Source organism: Metopolophium dirhodum, chromosome 1, assembly GCF_019925205.1.
Source record: "Metopolophium dirhodum isolate CAU chromosome 1, ASM1992520v1, whole genome shotgun sequence".
NCBI lineage: Eukaryota > Metazoa > Arthropoda > Insecta > Hemiptera > Aphididae > Metopolophium > Metopolophium dirhodum.
The window spans coordinates 41144793-41167121 of NC_083560.1; the positions used below are offsets into that span (position 1 = coordinate 41144793).

The window sequence follows — 22329 nt, forward strand, 5'->3', positions numbered from 1 at the left end:
TCATGTCTATTGTATATTGCTTGTCCTCCTGCACACAATTTATAATTTGGTGTTTGTCTACATTTATTTAATTCCTCTGTCCTATATGAAATGTAATTTTCATAATTTTTACTTATAGCTAAATAATCCATTTTTGGGTTTATGTACATATGTAATGGATCGTTATTCCCACTTACTGGTAATGGTATTAAATTATATAATGTAAATTCGTAATTATCAATTAAAGGTATCCTTATCAAAAATATTAAAGTTTTATTTTTATATATACATACTACGTCGGCTATACTTAATAATGTATGAGCTCCTATTATGTCCAATGGAACTGGTAATCTCTGGTGTTTAGGTATATCGTTTTCGATTTTTTTTAATTGTTCTAAAATGTCTTTCGGTGTTAAAACACTAGCATGAATAACACCCCCTTGTGCTGCTGTTACAATTTCTCCTAATAAATCTACTTCAAATAATACCTGACTTATCATTAAATTAAATAATATAATCTGTTGTTCCACCAATTGTTCTAACTCTATATCCATTATTAATTCGTTCATATTTCTTAATTGATTTTCTATTTTTCCAAAATTTTCATTTAATAATATTTTTTCTTTATTTATATTAAAAAATGTATTATTATAAAGTTCTACATTCGACTTAACTGCATAAATTTGTTCTTTTATAATATTTAATACTTTATAATTACTTGAATGTAATTCCGAAATTTGAGTAGAAAATTTATCCGCATCCTCCTCTGTTAGAGTACCATATAATTGTTTATACACATCCCCAACAAAATTAAACCAACCCCTTTTTTTCCGTGATGTGGGTGTAGTTCCTAACATAAGAAAATACTGATTTTTCCTTTTTTCTACTTCCTCTAGTAATGAGTTTATTGTAGTATTCACATCATTACATTTAGCATTTTTTACTACTTTCGTTACGTTTCTACATACTACCTCAATTACTAAAAAATATTGTTTTAACGTAGTTATTCTTAAATCATAATTAGTTAAATTTACCGAAGTTATTATATTCCAATTTATATTTGTTAATTTTAACTGTCCTTCATTCTCGTAATATAACCCTGACGTATTTGGTACTTGAGATATATTGTACGTACTGTCTGCCAATATGATATCTAATATTAATGAAGTTGCCAAAACTAACCTAAATAACAAACAAAATTCTAATTTAATATTTACTCATCAAATGCTTTCACATTGTTAATGTGAACACGTACATTTTTATTGTTTTTTCGTATTGTTATGTTCTCATTGTCATGCCACTCTATTATTTCATATGGGCCTTCCCATTTAGATGCTAATTTATTTTTCATTTGATTATTCTTAAGTAATATTTTTTTACACGATCCTTTCGTTAATGGGTTCATCGTTTTATCGTAATTATCTTTGCTTTTATTTTTATTTATTATTATAGTGTCACGTGCCACCTCGTAACACTCCTGCATTCGTCGTTTCATCATGAATGAATAATCGTCATAATTGTATTGCGGCTCTACCGGTTTCGAAAATGAATTAGGTATTCGCGGCGGATAACCATATATTAGTTCAAACGGTGTATAGTTTGTACTAGTATGAATCGACGTGTTATATGTATACATGGCATATGATATTAACTCATCCCAGTCGTTTAACTTTTTATTTACAAAACTCCTTAAATATTCCTTTAACGTCCGGTGTGATCTCTCTAACGCCCCGTTTCCTTCCGGGTGGTAGGCCGTGGTGTGAATTTTTTTTACCTGTAGTAATTTGCATACGTTAGCAAACACTTTACTCATAAAATTTTGTCCTTGATCAGTTAGTATGGAACCCGGTATCCCGTATGTACAAATCACCTGTTCTACGAAATGTTTTGAAATAGTATTCGCATCCGTTGTTTCTAAGGGTATTGCTAAACTAAATTTGGTTAAATCATCTTGAATGGTTAACAAATACTCCTTGTTACTAATCGTTTTTAATAATGGTCCTACTATATCCATGAATATTTTTTCAAACGGCCTGGTAGCCGTTGTTGTAATTATTAACGGTTGCTTAGTTTTCCTATTACTTTCTTTATTTTTTTGACACAATTCACAATTCTTTATATATTTTTTTACTTCCGATTTTAACCCCTTCCAATTAAAGTTTAATTTAATTCTTTTGACTGTGCGGGTTACCCCTAAATGTCCGCCTAATTTATTCTCATGAAATTCCTGAATAATTTGTAACTTTTCCTCGCTTGGAAACGTTTGATTATAATCCGTATTATCTAAAAAAAATTGTATCTTTATAACTGTGTCGTGAAAAATCATTTTTACCATTGCCGTAACGATTTCAAAATTTAGGTTACAAGTCTCGTAATCTATACGTGGAATTGCTAATTTTTCTATATCATACTCCACACAAAATATTTTTACCTTTAATAAGATTTCAAATAACTGTTCATAACTTGGCACTAATGGGTATTTTTCTGCAATAATGAAAAAAAATATTTTCCTGTCTTCACAACCACTTATTTTTATAATTTGTCCTATTTCATGCTTCTTTTGTTTCTCCTCCTGAATATTAAATTGCTTTGCCATATATAAAAAATCCATAGCTAATTTACCTCTAATCGATAAATCCCCTGTTACTGGTAACCCTATGTGGTAATCCTCACCCGCTTCTAATAGTGTCCCTTTTACTTCTTCTATGTTTTTATTCACTATTTTTTTACTAGCTAACGCTTGATTAAAATTACTGTACGTTATCTCCTCCTCATTAGCTGCTATTAGTATTCGACTTAATGCATCAGCATTTTGGTTTTCTGTTCCTTTTTTATAAACTATCTCATAGTCATACTCCTCTAATTTTAGTCTCCAACGAATTAATCTCGACCCTGGGTCTTTGACATTAAATAGCCAGGTTAATGGTTTGTGATCTGTCACTACCCTGAATTTAGCACCCCATAAATAAGGGCGGAAGTGTTTCACACTCCACACTATTGCTAGACACTCTCTTTCCGTAGTACTATACCGCTGTTCGGCGCTATTTAATACTCGAGATGCATATGCAATAGGGAGATCTCTCCCAGCACTCATTTGTGAAAGTACTGACCCAATTGCCTGTCCTGAAGCATCACACGTTAAAATAAACATTTCCTCAAAATTTGGGTACTGTAGTATAGGTTCGCTCGTTAATATTTCTTTCATGGTACCAAATGCCTTCTGACACATATCACTCCATACAAATACTACATCTTTTTTTAATAATGCCGTCAAAGGTTTTGCTATTTGACTATAATTCTTAATAAATTTCCTATAAAATCCTGTTAACCCCAAAAATCCTTTTAACTCCCTTTGGTTCTTTGGCTGTGGAAAATTCACTACGCTTTCAATTTTTTTCTCATCCGGACGTACCCCATCACCTGTTATAATATGCCCCAAATATGTCACTTCCTTCCTTAAAAATTCACATTTGGACGGTTGAATTCTTAAATTATGTTCACGTAATCTACTTAACACTTTTTCCAATTTTTCATTATGGGTCCTTAGATCTGGTGCAAATATTATTATATCATCTAGGTAAACGTATGCATCTACCCCTTGTAATCCTGTCAGTACATTATTCATTAACCTTTGAAAAGTACTAGGTCCTCCCTTTAGTCCAAATGGTAGTCTTAAAAATTTGTAATGATTTGTCCCCGTTGAGAACCCTGTTTTGTCTGTATCTTTTTCATCTAGTTCAATTTGATGATATCCTGCCGCCAAATCAAGGGTTGTAAAATACTTACATTTCCCCAATTCATCCAAAATTTCTGTTATCTGTGGTAAAGGAAATACATCGCCTACCGTCACTTCATTTAATTTTCTAAAATCTACACATACTCTATACTTTTTTCCTCCTGATAATCCCTCTTTCTTCGGAACCACTATTAACGGTGCATTCCAAGCCGAATTGGCTTTTACTACAATTTTATTCTCTTCCAATTCTCTTATTTGTCTATCAATTTCCTCTCGCTGTGCTCTGGGTAACCTATATGGTTTTACGTTTATCGGTGTAATTCCGTCTGGGACTGGTATTGAATGCTTAATTGATTTCGTTGTCGATAGCCTATCTCCCTCTAACAAAAATAAATCCGCGTATTTAAAACATACTTCGTATATAGTTTCTTTTTCTTCTGTATTTAAATGATCTACTCTTAACGCGTCTAATAGTAAGTCAATCCTATTTTTCTCGTTGCTGCATATTAATACCTGTTCACAGTCCTCGTATTCTTCATACTCCAATTTATCTAATTCCAATTCATTTATTTCTTGCCACTCGTCCGAATTATTTAACACTATTCCTTTCATATATTCTCTCTCTACTTTGCCTACTGTACTACCAATTATCACGTCCTCATTAATGCGTTGGCTTTGAATCACCAAACACTTGTTTTGTAATAACTTATTCACTCGTATCGGTACTATCGTTTGCGCGCGTGGTGGAATATTAATTTTGCTGTCCGGTACTACTAACACGTTCCTCTCTAGGTCAATGCACATTTTATATTCCTTCAATAATTTTTTTCCTATTATACCGTCTACATAAATCGGAAAGTCATCAAATACTACTTCGAATTCTGATGATAGTCTTACGTCACCCGCTATTAACTCTAATGTTGTTCTACCTAATGTTAAAACTGGTGTCGCATTTATACCTCTTAGTTGTACCGTCTTACTTGGGAACATTCTCACTTCTCCCTTCAATTTCGAAAATTTTATCAAATTTAAATCAGCACCACTATCCACTAAAAATTCTCCGACATTATTTCTTAACAATGGTACATCACACTTAACACATTCGTTTTTCATTTCAATTATGGTCAACACTCGCGCTTGGTACTCACTGACTGTTAATGAGTTCGCTACCGGTGCATTACTTCCACTACTGTTACTACTATTTTCACCTTGGTACCTATTTCTATTTTTTATTTTGTAACAGTTCGCCATTACGTGTCCTGGTTTCTTACAATAATTACACGTTATTTTCGCTTGATCTTCCCACTTCTTTTTATCACTTTCCCTATTTGTCTTTTCGTAACTTTGATTTTTTCCTTGCCCTGTACCTTTACTATAACACTGGAAACTCTTATGTCCTATTTTATTACACTTAAAACACTTAATACCCGATTTTACTCCTTTGTCAGTATTTACAAATAATTTCCTATTATGTTCCTGAGCTAATAACGCTTTTTCCTCTTCTAATGCGACCTGGTACGCTTCTCTTAGTGTATTTCTACTCTGAGCCTTTACTAATATATTATATGGTTCTCTTAGTCCTGCTATAAATACATTTAATGCTTGCTTTTTCACTATTTTGTTTATCACTGTCTCTTCCGTTTTTTTCGGATTCTCTAATACCATTGCCTCTATTAATTTAAAACAAATACCTTCGACCTTTTCATAATATGCTTTTATTCCCTCATTCTTAGTTTGTACACATGCTGCTAACTCTAATTGCAACTGACTCACTGTTTGATATATTCCAAAATTCTCCGTTAAAATGGCTTTTAATTCCTCAAATGTACCAATGGTTTTAAACCTAGTTACTTGATCGGCCCTACCTGATAATTTTGCCAATATCCCTTCTAAAATTAATGGTTGAAGAGTATCTACGACATTATTTAAAACATATTCACATGATTTAATAAAACTACCCAATTCGTTTTCCTCTCCCCCGTACCTTGGTATAAATTTAATCCCTGATTCATAAGTTAATTTGGGAATAGTCATTTCTACTATTTCAATTTCAAATAATTCTGTCAACTGATAATTACTATCGCTAGATTCGATACTACTACTATCGCTACTTTGACTATCGTCGGACATAAACAGTTACAATAAAAAAAAATTTTACTTCAACATGACGCCCTGATTGTACTTCCCCTTTGATTGATTGTCACTTTGTTGTCCTCTGTTGTCCGTACCCACTGTTCCTTTCCTGTTGCTGACTTATCCTATGATTGCACTCCTTGTCCACCAACTCCCGATTTGAACCAGGCTTAACACAAGCCACGCCTGACCCGAACCTCCTTGTCCGTGTGTTGTATGAAAAATTTGTTCACCTCCTGAATGTCCGCTTCAACAATTATACTTATTGTATTACTACTGCAGATAGTATACAGTATATTATGTTTGAAGAGCACCGCTGCCACCAATTATGTTATAAGCCAGGTAGGCTTACAACGAGTTTTTTGTAGAAAGTGAAGGTAACTCAAAATAAATAACAATTTGTTAATTAATTAAGTATATTTTAAAATAAACACACATATATCGACAATGATAAAGTACGAGTCATACGCTTGTTGTAAGACTGTTCCCTACTGTCCTTTACAATGGACTTATATATCTGAATCTATGTTATAATTAAACAATTTATATTCGCACTACATACTTGTGTTACTTTCCTTATGACTATAATGTTTTGCACAATTGCACAACCATTACCTTGCTATCTATTCATTGAATATAAAGTATTGATTAGTACTACGTGTTAATAATATTACAACTACGTAGGTGGTCTTCTACACCATGTGTACATATAACAACTATCAGGGTTTTGTTTTTCTGAGTTTAAAACAAATGTAAGATTGTAGAGCCATACTTGCCTAGAATAAAACGTATCAGTAACACTTAGTTTTGGCAGGGGCTGATTTTGCATCATGTCAAAGCTGATATTAATAATTGATTTATTGTCTGTTAGTTTCATGAGTTTATGAAAAACCTTGCTACGCTGTTTATGGAAACTTAAATTTTCAATCAATTCAAGTTTAGTTTTTTCATCAATTGCATTTTTTATTTTTATTTCTTCCTCAGTACATAAGCTACAAACGTCTTGACGGGGGTGACCAAATCCCAAATTGAAGTTATTAATAAAAATTGAATAAAACTTGCTAAAAGAAGAAACTGGTGCATTATTCATTATCATTTTATTTTTCCAAAGTGAAAACATTTTACTTACTGATAGTCCAGGTGGAAGATATGAACGACCTGTATCTGCCCTTGAATAATGGCTTTTCTTAGCTTTGAATAGTGTAATATGTTCAATTATAGACTCTGTTACTTTTTGATCTATTGGATTCTCATGTTTACCTCCACGTTTCTCTTTTGGGCTACATAAGTCAAGTTGGAAATTTTTAGCAATTATATTCAAACGTTTACGGGATATAGAGGTTATTGAACTGAATACTGCAGCACACACAGGAATTTTCCCTTCTTTGGTTGGAATAAAATATTTTATTGTGTTTCGGTCTGTTAAATTATTTTTGGTTTCATTTATTTTTCTTCTATCTGTTCTTAAAGGTTTTTGTACAGTCATCATTGCTATTATGAATTTATCCTGATCTATTTTAGATTTTAAAGACCGTAGGTTTTCTTTAAAAATGTTTAAACATTGAGGATCAATCTCAGATACTTTACAAAATGGTTTATCTTTATGAATACAATTAATCATTAACCCAGGTTTAATTTTATTTCTGTTGTATTGATCAATTTTTCTTTTGTTTATTTTTTGCCTTTTTCTTCCCCCGTTTACAACTTCAATATTTTCTGAATATTCAGGATCTAAAATTAATTCTTCCATGTTATCTGTTGATGCATTAGCAACTTCAAGTTGTGGAACAACAATTATTATTGGTGGTTGAATTATGTTTGATTCTGTATGATTAACTATCTCAGATGGAATCTCTGTATTTAAAATTGCATTTGAATCATTGATGTTATCATCATCAATCAAGAATTCAATAGTATTGGGATCCAAATAGTTATCTGAATCATTCTAAAAATACAAATTTATATAAAAAAGTTGTTTTATTTATAATATTATGTAAACAAAAAAACTATAAAATAATATTATATGATGAGAAAAAAACTACTAGTACCTACCAAAAAATGCTTCAAATAGAGAAACATACCATTATATCTTATTAAAAAAAAAGAAAACAAATTACCTTGTTTTCCTAAATTAATCTAGATTATTCATTTAAAAGTAGGTGCATTATTAGTTATAATAATTACAACTAGGTATTATTAAGTAGGTATTCTGTAGGTTATTTTTAAATTTTTCATCTTACATGTTTCTTTATTAAGTACCTACTATCTGTGGTACCTAATATATTGTTTTGGTATTGTGAGAGTTCGTCGCTTTTTAGAGCTCCGAAAACCACCCATGACGAAAGGGGAACACTTTCGTCATGACCTGTGAGCCGCACCGCGTGAGACCCGAGGGTCAAGTCGGTGGAACTCACAGGCTTTGATACACGCAACTACAAATGAATGTAGAGGATTTATGTTGGGAGAGAAAAAAGAATATGAGTTAATTAAAATAAATAATAATAGTATTAGGGTAATTATGTGGGTATATTTTACATATCGGTTATAAAATAATAATATAAGGGCACATGGCAAATACAATAAGTATATAATGGCACATGGCAAATACAATAAATATAAAAGTTTGGCGCATACTTCCCCGGCCCACGGGAGGCGACACGCCATATTAATCATGGTATGCCCTCACAGGGTTACCGGGAAAGCGTGCGGGGTTTACATTAGTCGGGAAACAGGGGGAATACATTTTGTAGGGAATTGTCTTGCGACGCCTCCTCCGGCACACACGTTATACGAACGTGAATTTCGCATAACGTGTGGCCCACGTGTTGGTAAAGGGGGGGAATAAGGGGAAAGATATGACATATTACGACTGGTTGACTGCGTGGTTGACGTGGTTGACGTGTCCGCTCCGGCCGCCGCCCGGGCCCTCGTGGTTAGTCTTAGCCCATCATTTTGTTGTGGACAGCGTGGTTGACTCTTTTAAGACGGATCCGGGTCGATGCCAGGTGGAATCGGCAGACAGACTGTGTCGGCAGACGAAAATTGTATCGGCGGACGAAAACTGTGTCGGCAGACGATAAGTTGTGTCGGCAGACGATAAGTTGTGTCGGCAGACGATAAGTTGTGTCGGCAGACGATAAGTCGTGTCGGCAGACGATAAGTGCCTTAAGTGGTGACCAGTCGACAGACAGAAAGGAATTTAATAGCCAGCGATGAGATGGTGAGCTGATCGTCCGGCCGTTGCTGGTGTCGTAGCTTTTTTCGTGGTAGTAGGGTGGATCAGTGTCGTCGTTTTGCGGGATTGTACATATTATCGTGGGAGTACAGTATTGTCTGCGGGCCGTACCGGCGGACGCGACGAAAGCGCCGGAGGCGACGGGTGACGGGCAACCGCGACACGTCGGCGACGGACACTGCATGATGACGGGGGGATCGGGGAGCATTTATTGCATAACACTGCGGTCGTTTGTGCATTAGCGCGCGATATCTACTTTTATTACTAATGGTTATAAGAATAACGGTGCGTTGACTTGTCAACAACGTGAGCAATAGGTATGTTCAGGGATGGTTATCATAATTTATGAGGCTGAAAATTCCGTGACGTTACAGTATTTTAATGATATGTTGAAATTAAAATTTCAAAAGTACATAGGTTCTATTAAAATAATTAGTTTAAATGATTAACATCTACTTACATAAATCTAACAGACTAATTGTTCCATATTTTCCAAGGTATTGTCCACAGTAATACAATTATTATTAGTTTCAAGCCAAGTTTGTACTTTATCCTGATTTTATAACACATTATAACAATATTATACATAATATCATATCATATTATAACATGCCTATAAATATTAAAATATAATATGAACAATATTATTACTTGCAGATAATCATTATTTGCTATAGACATAGTATTTGAATTTTCCATGTTACCACCATATGTTAAACGTTTAGGTTCAAATGCCTGAAATAATAATAAATTAAACAGCATTAAGTAAATCATACATTTTTGAAGTATTATGTAGAATACTTACTTAATAAATTTAAATTATAAAAAAATATAAAATTGTTTACTTGCTGCTGTTGCTGCTTTAAGCATTTTGTTTATTCGTGATCTTTTCATTGTATGACTAATACAGGTAATGAGGTAAATATAATAAAATATAACAAAGCAATTATTTTAAATATTAAAAAGAGAATTATAAACTAACTATTAACTAGTAACTTCTAACTATAGTAACTATAATGATTAATGAGGAATGACACAAGTCGATCAAATTTCTAATCAGTAATACAATTTTGGAGGGAAATGGTAACATATCTCACATTGTAATGAAGTTAGTAACGTGATTGATATATTTTATGAAAACTTGAAATACACAGAATTTTAAATAAACGCATGGCATAAATATAATTATTAGCAATTAAATTAAATTAACTTAAATTAAAATTAATTTTCTTAAAATTATAATTAAAAATCAAAAAACCGTTTTGGGAAAAAAACATTTAATGACTCAATACAAATGCGTAGGAAAAGGAACGTTTTGTTTCATTATGGAAATAGACCTTTTTGACAAAATATGAAGGAAATAGTCAGTTGTGCAGTGAAATTCTATGTATAGTACACTATTAACATTGGAAAAGGTATATTTTGAAGTACAGTAGTCACTCGATAATTCGAAATTCAGGGGACCGAGTTAAAAATTCGATTTATAGAGGTTTTCGATTTACCGAGTGTTCGAATTATCGAGGGAAAAAAAATTAATTCGAATTAAAGAGAGGTGGAAAATTGTACATAATGTATGTATGTATTACGTTTATTTTTACATTTACTTATTATAAATATTATTACAATGTATATTTTAAAACTATTATTAGATATTTATTTATTATACATACATATTATTATATTTTACGTTTTTGAAACAGCGTGGGTTAGCAAATTGTCCGATCATTAAGGGCTTAAGTTTCTGGGATCCATCCATGTTCGCGGCCAACATCACTGTTATCCGTTCTTAACTATTTTTACCACCATGATATTTTTCGTTTTTAAATGTCAAAGTGCGATCTGGTAAACATTTGTAAAAAAGTCCGGTCTCATCGGCATTAAAAATATCCCTAGCATCATAATCAACCAATAGATTGATTAACTCATTTTTCCAATCTTGTGAAATGCACGGGTCAACACTTGCACTCTCTCCACATACTTTTTTGAAAGTTAAATCATGACGTTTTTTAAATTTTTCTAACCAACCCTCACTTGAAAATTTGTGATACCTAAGTTGGTAGCAAACAACTTAGATTTTTCTTTTAAAATAGGTCCTGATATTGGAATATTATTTTGCCTACTTTGAGTAAACCAAGCCATAAGACATTCTTCCAGATCGGGGTACTCACATTTTTTCTGTCTGATCCGCGATGAATAAGGTGTTAATGTTGTAAGATGGTCCTTTTGTTTTAGTATTGTTGAAAGCGTAGAAGCTGGTATACCAAAACGTAGAGCAACATCTTTTTTTTTTCACCTGCTTCAACTGCTACGATCACTTTTTGTTTGTCGGCTATCGACAAACACTTGTACACTTTTACGGGACCCATATTGCGACTGACTACGTTAGCTACGACTGATTTCGTTTGTTCAATTTCAATAACGGTTTACCCATAGCAGAGGTTTATTTTGGTATAGATTAGGTAGGTAAGATACGATAACATTAAACTACGATAATATTTAACTATCATAATCCTTATATGTACATATGAACGTACATATAATCGTGTTTAAAGAAATTCGAATTATAGAGATTCGTGAAAAAAAAATTCTAATTGTAGAGTGTGCCTCACCGACAGACATTTCGAATTATCGAGGGGACCGGAATACATGTATTTTTTTCTAATTATAGAGGTTTTCTCAGGGGACTTAGCGTTTAGTTCGATTTATGGAGTTTTTCGAATTATCGAGGTTCAAATTATCGAGTGACTACTGTAAAATGGAAAAAGATTGTTTTGTATTGAAGGATATCTTTGAAAAGGAACGTTTTGCAGAAAACGCAGTTTTTCTATCATCGTTTACTAAAGGAAAAAGTCCGTTTTGGCTTATAATAATGTGACCATTCGAATCCCCATATAATTTATCATAAGAATCGATGTAATTAATTTATTTTTTAGTATTTTTAATAATTTTTTTCTTAGGATCTGCTGAAAACTGGTCCAATATTTCACGAACAACGTCATTGATTTTGTTTGAAATGTTCGAATCTTTTGTATCTCTAGTAGATGTATGAATTTTAATACTAGCTTCCGCATGTTTCCATCTAGTATAAAAATTCACTTTTTATATTTTTTATTTTAAACATGTTATAGTCCATAGTTTTTTACTAACCTTTCATCTGACGGAATATCTTGAATTGTACTAATTTTGTAATGCTGAATAACGTAGTAGTCTTCACAGTGTGGTGCAACAGAATATTTAAAAGTGTATGAATTATTTCCTTCCTTCATTGTTAATGTGTTCAATACATCATTTTCAACTTTGATATCAAATCCATAAAAATATCCTTGTATGATTCCGATTGCTGATATATGAAATAAAGTAACATTTCAATTGATATTAAAAATGTGTATGTGTGTGTGTGTGTGTGTGTGTGTGTATAATATTTTAGACATTTTTGAAAAGAAACTAGATCAACTTCAAACTATACTGAATGAATTAAATTTAGCTATGGAAACAAAAACTTCGAACTTAACCAAAAACTATTTAAAAAACTATCTTAATTTTAAAAATCAAAATTCAATTATTTTACTATGGAATGGTAGTTCAGATAAAAATATTTTATTGAGATTAGGTCTTAATACCTATATAATGTTGAATATGACTGCATACGATACTGATACATAATAATAAAATATTTTATTTAAAATTAGTTAATTTTCAAAGTAATGAAACTATTTTAAGCTATAAATTAGGTTATATAAATAAAAATGGCAGATATTTATCATTGAAAGAAACTCATGATTTAATTTGTGATCTTAACCATGATATTACTTTTATACACGACGCAGTTAATGATGTAATATTAACGAAATGTATTTTCAATTACTTATGTTCAAAAAATAATTTTCAGAAAATTTTAAGTAAAATATGCATTGCACTTTAAAATTGAAAATTAACCTTTATCTATAGAGTTATACCTAACTTAATATTTTAACATGAATATATTATAAATATCACTATCATAAATCACATTATAATTTATAATTAGATTATGACTTGTAATAACATGCAATATGCTGAAAAAATTAATTTAAAATTAATAAAAAACCTTAATCTTTCAATGGTTAATGCTAATTATTGTAATGATAATCATATACTATTTAATATTTAATTTAAATATATATATATATATATGTAATTTTTTCTTATTTAATTACAGTAAAATGCAGCGAAATTTAGTAACAAAAAAAACACGCATGAACATAATTGGAAGCGCACTCATTCAGTTAGATCGGTTTAAAAAATGTTCAAAAACTTATGTCTTAAAAAATGGTTATAATTTTATAGACTTTATCAAATTTTTTGACTACGGTTTTGATATGATAATTTGTAAATTAAAAAAAATGACGCAGCAATCAAGTATTAAATTTAACTTGTATCTTGATTGTGTTTACGTGCATGTGTTAACACAGGAACGCCGAGATATTTCATTTAAAACCGAAAATATGTTAGCGTTTACAAATTCAAATTTCGAAAATTGATTAAAAAAAATGTTTAATAAACTTATTAAGGAAGAATCTGACTTTGTCACTAGAGGGAGTGGTTGGAGTTTAGACTCAATTGATGTCTTACAGTTAAGAATTAATATTGTAAACCCGTTAAATGGATCTAGTTATTTAATTTTACCTGACTCAATACGTAATAAGAAAGCTGTTATAAATGTAAAAAACAATGATGAAAAATGTTTTAAATATGCAATTTTATCTAAGTTTAATAATCATTCAAATAAAAGTCAATTTAACAAACAATATTTTAAAATGCTTGAAAAGGAAAGTGATTTAAATTTTCACTGTATCGATTATCCGACACCAGTCAAATAAATTAAAATATTTGAACGTTTAAATTATGTGTCAGTTAATGTTTTTAGTTTAGATGATACAAATGTTGTTTTCCCATTATATATGAATAATGTAGAAAGTAAAAATCATTTCGATCTGCTTTTGATTAATCGTGGTGAAACATTGCATTATTGTTTTATTAATAATTTCGACAGACTTATTCGTAGTCAAAAGACAAAACATAAATCTAAATTAATTATATGTAAAAGGTGTTTTACAGTTTTTAGTAATACTCCTTGTAAATATAAATTGTGGGGTGTTAATGGATTAAAAAAACATAAAAAAAATTGTGGAAAGCACAAACTAGGAAGACCTGTAATGTTTGAAGACGATGATGATGATTTTATTTATTTTAAAAATTTTAAAAGAACGCAACGAATACCGATAGTAATTTATTCTGACTTTGAATGTTATTTAAAACCTAAATTCACCAAACAAAATTGTAAAATTAAAACACTGATAACACATAAACATAAACCAATGAGTTATGCATATTACGTGAAAATAGATTATAATATTATACCTAAATATTTAATATAAAAATATAAAATTCCTACGAAACTTCATGTTTACAGAAATCAAAATGCTGCAAAACATTTCTTAAAGACCATGATAGATATAGGTACAAAGGTTTATAATCTTTATCAAGTAAATATACCTATGAATAAATTAACTAATAACGAAGAGCTTAAATTTCAAAATGCAAAAATATGTGAATGCTGTTCCAAATCATTTAAAAAAAATAAATTAATTAAATTAAGAGATCATAATCATTTTACAGGACGATTTAGATCAGTTGTTTGTTTAAATTGTAACTTTGAATTGTGTAACGTTTCGTTTCTACCGATATACTTTCATAACTTAGCCTATGACAGTCATTTCATTGTTCGTGAACTTGGTTGTAATGAAAATGATATTCATGTAATACCTAATTCATCAGAAAAATATATATCGTTTAGTAAATCAATTCAAGATAAATTTAGTATAAAATTTATTGACACATTTCGTTTTATGTCAGAGTCTCTTAGTTCATTAGCCGATAATTATTTATCTGATGATAAAACTAGATTTAGGGAAACCTTAAAAATATTTTCTCTGTCGACTTTAAATTTAGTTACACGTAAAGGTGTGTTTCCTTATGAATATATTGATCATCCTAGTAAATTAAATGAAACATGTTTGCCACCAAAAAAATCCTTTTATAATTCGTTAAGAGACGAAGAAATAAGTGACGAAGATTATACCCATGCTCATAAGATTTGGAAAAGATTTAATTTAAAAACATTAGGAGAATATAGTGATTTATATTTAGCCACTGATGTATGTTTACTTGATGACGTTTTTGAAAATTTTAGAGATCTTTGTTTACAAACACTTAAATTAGATGCTTCACATTACATGACCGCCCCAGGATTTGCATTTGATTGCATGTTGAAACATACTAATGTCCGACTAGAACGACTTAAACAATACGATTTCCAATTATTTCTGGAGAATGGATTACGCGGTGGCATTTGTCATTCGGTTAAAAGACATGTAAAAGCAAACATTCCTAATATCGAAAATATTAATTATGATTCGAATAAGCCTGTAACGTGGTTAGCTTACCTGGACTGTGTAAATCTATATGGAAAGTCTATGCTATCCGCTTTACCTTATAAAAATTTTGAATGGTTTGACGATTTATCTATAGATATAACACAAATTGAAGATGATGCTGAATATGGTTATATTTTAGAAGTAGATGTTATTTACCCTAAACAATTACATAAAAATCATAACGATTTTCCATTTTTACCAGAAAATAAATGTCCACCAAATTCTAAAGTAAAAAAACTTTTAACAACTTTAGAATCAAAATTTAATTATGTAGTTCATTATAGAAATTTAAAACAAGCCATTGCCAATGGATTAAAAGTAAAAAAGTTCATAGGATTCTTCGTTTTTCGCAATCAAAATGGATGGCACCATATATTGAGTTATGTACAAATATGAGGGTAAAGTCACAAAATGAGTTTGAACGTCAATTTTGGAAGTTATTGGTTAACAGTGTGTTTGGAAAATGTATGGAAAATGTTAGAAAACGGATGTTAATGACACTAGTTTCTAACGAGAAAAAAGCTCATCGTTTAATGTGTAAAGTAACATTTAAAGATAGAACAATTTACTCAAAAAAATTAATGGCAATTCATACGAATAAAGAAAAAATTAAGTTTGATAAACCTATTTATGTTGGATTTGCAATATTAGATATTTCAAAAACGATAATGTATCATTTTCATTATAATATAATGAAAAACGTGTATGGAAATAAAATTGATATTGTATATTCAGATACTGATTCACTAGTTTATGAAATTAGAACTTTAAACTTTTTCGATGACATAAAACATAAATTGTTTTTTTACTTTGATACTTCAAACTATCCTAAAAATTACTATTGTTTCAGTGATCTTAGAAAAAATCAACCAGGGAAATTTAAAGATGAAATGAAGTCTGAAATATTATTAGAATTCATTGCTTTACGTCCTAAACTTTATGCATATAAAATAAATAACGAAGAAGTAAAAAAAGCTTAAGGTGTAAAAAGTATGTAATTGATAAACACATGAAATTCAACGAATATTTGGAAATATTAAATGCTTATACCAATAATTTATCTGATCAAAAAATATGTAAAACTATGAATTTTATACAGTCAAAAAACCATTTTGTTTATTCTAAATCTGTAAAGAAAATTGCTCTTAGTGCTAATGATGATAAAAGAATTAATACTATTGCATATGGACACTATCTTTTAAAAAAATAGTACATATTGTATTTTATTTTTAATCGAATAAAAGTGAATAATATGTAAAAAAAAATGTAAAAATTAATACTAAGTAAATTAAATATAGATCAAATAAAAAAAACATACAAATAATACAACAAAACATTAATTAATTTTTATTATCATTTCAAAATTCATATTTAAACAACTAACTATACGACATAAGCTGTATAACATTATATTTTTTTTCAGAATGCACAAACCTATACTTTATGTAAAACCAAATATTCGATCCGAACCTAAAATACCAAATCTGATGGAAATCGATATTGAAAATCTTAGGGAACTGTATTTTGATTTAGATAGAGGTTGCTGTATTTTAAAACGTGATAACTGTAACGTAAAGTTGTATAAGGATTGGAAAATTGCTAGAGGCTTAGTGGTTAAACGTCTATCAGATTTAATACAATTATGAAGTATATACAGCATTTAGTATACAGTTATTAAAAATAAAATAAATTAATCGATCATAAAAATTGGATCAATACCGTACATTGTAATGATGAGATGGTTTATAAAATCTGAACAATAGGTATTGATTGATTGATATATTTCGTTTAATTACAAATCCACTTATTAGCTATTTTAAAGTGTCGTTTACATTTACCCACGAATTATGGCTATTGTCAAAACCTAACCATTTAACATATTATTTGTTTTTATGTTTTTTTATTACACGTTCAATGAGAAAGGTATCGGGAAAAAATGTTTTTTTTAATTCTTTTACATACAAATTTCCTAATATTAAATTATTTAAACTGTCTTTTGGTAATACGTTAATGGATCTGTATTTAAAACTTTAGAGATAGTGAAAACTTCTGTTGTCCAATTTGGTGTATAACCTTTACTAAAATTATGTTTATACTTTGATATTCTTACTTTATCATTAATTTTAAATTTAAATTTTTTTGATGTACTAATTTGTATTTTTTTTTTATTTATTGTAATCGGCTTGGTCCGAGCTTCGTGTGGTGTACATTTTATTGTTGAATGTTTTGTGTTATTATAATTATATACTAATTTTGAAATTGAATTGTATCAATTCCATGAACCTGTTGATGTAAAATGTTTGTACATTTTATTTTTTATAGTTTTTATTACACGTTCGGCTATCCCTGCCTTAAGAGGATGTCACACCAAAACCTGTACGCGTGCAACGCTCCAGAGATGGCGTTGTTCGTCATATCACCGCCGTCGCGGCAGGCCGTAACCACGCCCATTATCTCCGTGACGGGGTCCTTACGTCGTAGTCGCGGGAGACGCACATTATTATTCTAAAGACCGTCGTGTTGAGCATTACGCGTCAAATGTAGTTGACGACAGTAGTATAGGGTAAAGTATACAGTTATTGGCACTCTTTAGAAAAGTGTATATTTGATTCCATGATATTTCAGACTTAAACATAGTTAAAACTTGTATTATCATTTTCAATGATTTAGCAAATTGTTATCAATTTTACCTTATGATTATTATATATAAATATTAAATACTTTTTTTTTTATTTACCATTAAGTATAAAAAAACTGAAAATTATAGTTATTGGCACCTACAATTGTGTTATTGGTTTTATAATTTCTGTTATTGGCATCCTCTTAAATTATGTATGTAATTTAATAGTTTTACCGATTCATTTGGTTAAATTAATAAATAAAACTACCTACTTATACTATATTTTAGATAGATAGTTACTACTACTTAGGTATAACAAATAATAATTAGAAAACACATATAGGTATAAGCACCAAACAAAGTTTAAACTACACCTAACTGTAGAAAAATATACATATTTAGTTTATAATTCTTAATAAAACAACTAATGAACTAATTAATTGTGTTGTAAAGATATTTTATAATTTATTATTTAACTACCTATTTGCTTCAATTAGGTAACTCATTCTAAAATTCATAACATTTTATTTAATCACAATATGTAGTACTCTATTGTGGTGAGGAATCAAACAGATGCCTATTATAAAAAACTAAAATTAGTACATCTAGCAGAAATAATAATTATGCTAAACAACTTTAATAGGCAGGTACCTAATAATTTAGTTAAAATATTTGATTATAATAAGAAGAAATAATAAAATACATTTTAAAGTTTAAAATATTTATTTGGTTATAATTAAAACAGTCTTATGTTTTATTATCACTCATTTAAGTATTATCATTTTCTTTTGACTTTTATAGTTCACAATTAAATAAAACACAATTATATTATTTAAGTTTCATACTTAACAAAATTTAAAAATATTAACAATATAGAACTTAATAAACTAAAAACAATTACATGATTTAATTTGTATAATAAAATATAAAAATATTAACAGTTTAGAACTTAATAAAGTAAAAAAAACAAAGTTTTTGATTATAATAAGAAGAAATAATAAAATACATTAGGTACAAAGTTTAAAATATTTATTTACCTAGTTATAATTAAAACAGTCTTATGTTTTATTATCACTCATTTAAGTATTATCATTTTCTTTTATAGTTCACAATTAAATAAAACACAATTAAATTATTTAAGTTTCATACTTAACAAAATTTAAAAATATTAACAATATAGGACTTAATAAACTAAAAACAATTACATGATTTAATTTGTATAACAAAAATAAAAAAATATTAACAGTTTAGAACTTAATAAAGTAAAAAAAAACAAAGTTTTTGATTATAATAAAAAGAAATAATAAAATACATTAGGTACAAAGTTTAAAATATTTATTTACCTACCTAGTTATAATTAAAACAGTCTTATGTTTTATTATCACTCATTTAAGTCTTAACATTTTCTTAAATTTAATAGTCAACAATTAAATAAAACACAATTAAATAATTTAAGTTTCATACCTACTCAACAAAATTTAAAAATATTGACAGTATAGAACTGAATAAAAAATCTTAATATATTAAGCTAAAAATATATAAATCACATTGGTGTGATGGTTAAATTTTTTTGGCAGGAGTTACATATAAATAAAATTGATTCCTCTAATCCTTCATTACAGATTTTGTTTCTATCCAAACATTTTAGATGATAAATGTATGAACAAAACTCACAAGTCAAACCATTTTCAACATCATTTAAACTATGCCCACATGCAAAACACAGTCCAGTATTTTTATAAACACTAGAAGAACTTGACTTATTACTACATTCATCTGTGTTTAACGTCAAAACATCAGAAAATTGTTTTGTCTTAGAATTTTCAAAAAGTCCACTAGTGATAGTTTCAGCTGGTTTTTTATTTGAAGCCAATGGTTTAAAAATATTTCTGACAACATTTTTTCTTGAAATGTTTTTAGTTACAGGCACAATTTTAGTTTTCGTTAATTTATTCTCCAGTCTTTGTTTTTTCCTGTTTTATTTTTGTTCAATAATGCTTCTTTTTGATTGTTCTTTTTTTTCATACAGTCTTTGCCACTTATAAGAAGAAATAACAAATGGAACCCGCTCAGTATTTCTCTTACCCTTACGTTCTGGAGTTATTGGCCATATTAGACAAGTGTCAATTGGAGACACCTGAAGGTTTTTTATGTTAGCACGTGGTGTGATAATTTTGTCTTCTTGCAATACATTTTTATCAGTTGTAATTGAAATATCAATATTATTATTTTCAGGTAAAATAACTGCACTTGTACTCTGTTCAACATAAATATCATTTTGATCTACACAAAATATATTACTATCGTGATTGCTGTCATCTAGAAATAGACTATCAATTATAATATCATTGTCATGTAGATTTTCAATTATAATACGATCTTGATGTAGATTATCAATTATAATATCATCATGATGTAGATTTTCAATTATAATACGATCTTGATGTAGATTATCAATTATAATATCATCTTGATGTTGAATACTAATTTCACCTTCGTTATTTGACTTCTCTTTTAAAAAATTGTACACATTAATTAGTGCTTGCAATTCTTTAGATATAGGTGTAATTTCTATAGAGTCATTAATAGTATTACATTTTGTTACAATTTCTGGACCAATAATATCACACAATTTATCAAAGTTCAAATTATTTTCAGTCAAACAAGGCTCATCAACTGCAGCTACTAGATTTTTGCCAAGACATTTATCAAAATTTATATTATTTGGATTCCATGGGTATAGTCCACAAGCTCTAAATCCATTTTTTAGAATGTCTGGTGTAATGGTTTCTTTAATAACATTTTGTAAAATTGGAGCAAAATCTACTTTAGTTACAGCCGCCATTGAACAATTTTGTTTCCTCCACTCAAATACTCCTTTTTTCCAACCTTCTTTGAGTGGGCGAAAAGCAGCTACGTCGGCTGGCTGTAATATCCTAGTAGAATTAGGGTATAGTGCAACTAAAATAATTTGTAAGTCAGAATAAAGTGTACTGAGTTGATATGTGAGATGACTTTTATGGCCATCAACAAATAAAATTACAGGTAGTTTTATGTTATTTTGTAGTAAAAAAGGATGAAAAATATTAGCAATAAACTCATAAAATGTTTCTGATTTCATCCAACCACTGTCAGACAGACCAATTCCCCAGTTAGACGGTACTGAGTTCAAAATATTTTGAGGAATTCTCTTGTAATTATATACAACCACCGGGTGACACATCACTCCAGCTGCACTAAATACAAACATAACGGTTAAATTTTCTTTTGAATTCCCTACTGAGACTTCATATACATCTTTACAGCCCTTGGGAGCTAAAACTGCTTTTGTTTTGGGACACAAGGAAAATCCTGTTTCATCGCCATTAAAAATTCTTGTTGGATCACTCAATATATCAAATAAACCTTCTTCTTTTAAATACTGTTTAATACCTTCAAACCATTTTTTTATATCCTGACAGATATATTTGGATGACGCTTCATGAAAGATTTGTACCATCCAATACCTATAAAAAGAATATGGTGATAATAATATAAAAATTTATTTAAAATCACAAAATTACCAGGATAATTATTTTTAAAAATAGTAGTTCGCTCATTTTTGTCCAGATATTGTTTTACACTAACTAAAAGATCATCTTTTCTTTGTGGAAATCCTTTTCGACTACTTTCCAGTATCCATTTTTCTAATGTTTTTTCTTCTTCCTCGGATAATACTGGAGCTGGTCCACATGACACTTTTTGATCAGGATTTTTAAGCCTGTGTTGTAATGTAGATCTTCATACAGAAAACTTTTTTGCTGCAGACTTTTTTGACATACCTTCATTAACTACTGCTTCAACAGCAGCAGTCAAATTTGACTGAGAAAAATGTTCTCTTTTTTTTTTGGCATTTCTATAAATAACAATAACACATTATTGTTTAAGAATAAGCAATATTTAATGACCAGTCAAGTTAAATTTTACTCAGGTTCTATACTTTTTAAAGTAAGTGCCAATAAATAAATTAATACATTTTATGTCCATTTCAATAATTGGCACCCTATGCCAATAACAAAAAATTCCAATATGTACATATCAGTTATTGGCATACCAATTTTTCTCAAAAATAATAAAAATAAATTATTGAATATTGTATTGATTGATGAAA

General features: G+C 29.4%; 1 protein-coding gene and 2 pseudogenes across 1 annotated transcript; 2 read left to right on the plus strand and 1 right to left on the minus strand.

Moving 5' to 3' along the window:
* Positions 1-12005: 12005 nt before the first annotated feature.
* On the minus strand, positions 12006-12447 carry LOC132938591 (uncharacterized; annotated as a pseudogene).
* An 838-nt stretch (positions 12448-13285) lies between these two features.
* LOC132942051 (uncharacterized) lies at positions 13286-14705 on the plus strand (annotated as a pseudogene).
* A 266-nt stretch (positions 14706-14971) lies between these two features.
* On the plus strand, positions 14972-17205 carry LOC132938597 (uncharacterized). The gene is made up of 3 exons (XM_061005522.1): positions 14972-15787; positions 15844-16229; positions 16983-17205. The coding sequence occupies exons 1-3, from the start codon at positions 14972-14974 to the stop codon at positions 17203-17205; spliced, it is 1425 nt and encodes a 474-aa protein (XP_060861505.1).
* The last annotated feature ends 5124 nt before the right edge of the window (positions 17206-22329 follow it).

Excerpts from the sequence above, each read along its gene's own strand:
- LOC132938597 (XM_061005522.1), top strand. The coding sequence starts at position 14,972 with ATGTCAGAGTCTCTTAGTTCATTAGCCGATAATTATTTATCTGATGAT. Across the intron at positions 15,788-15,843 it reads AATGTCCACCAAATTCTAAA|AAATTTAAAACAAGCCATTG; the intron begins GTAAAAAAACTT and ends AGTTCATTATAG. Across the intron at positions 16,230-16,982 it reads GATATTTCAAAAACGATAAT|AATGCACAAACCTATACTTT; the intron begins GTATCATTTTCA and ends ATTTTTTTTCAG.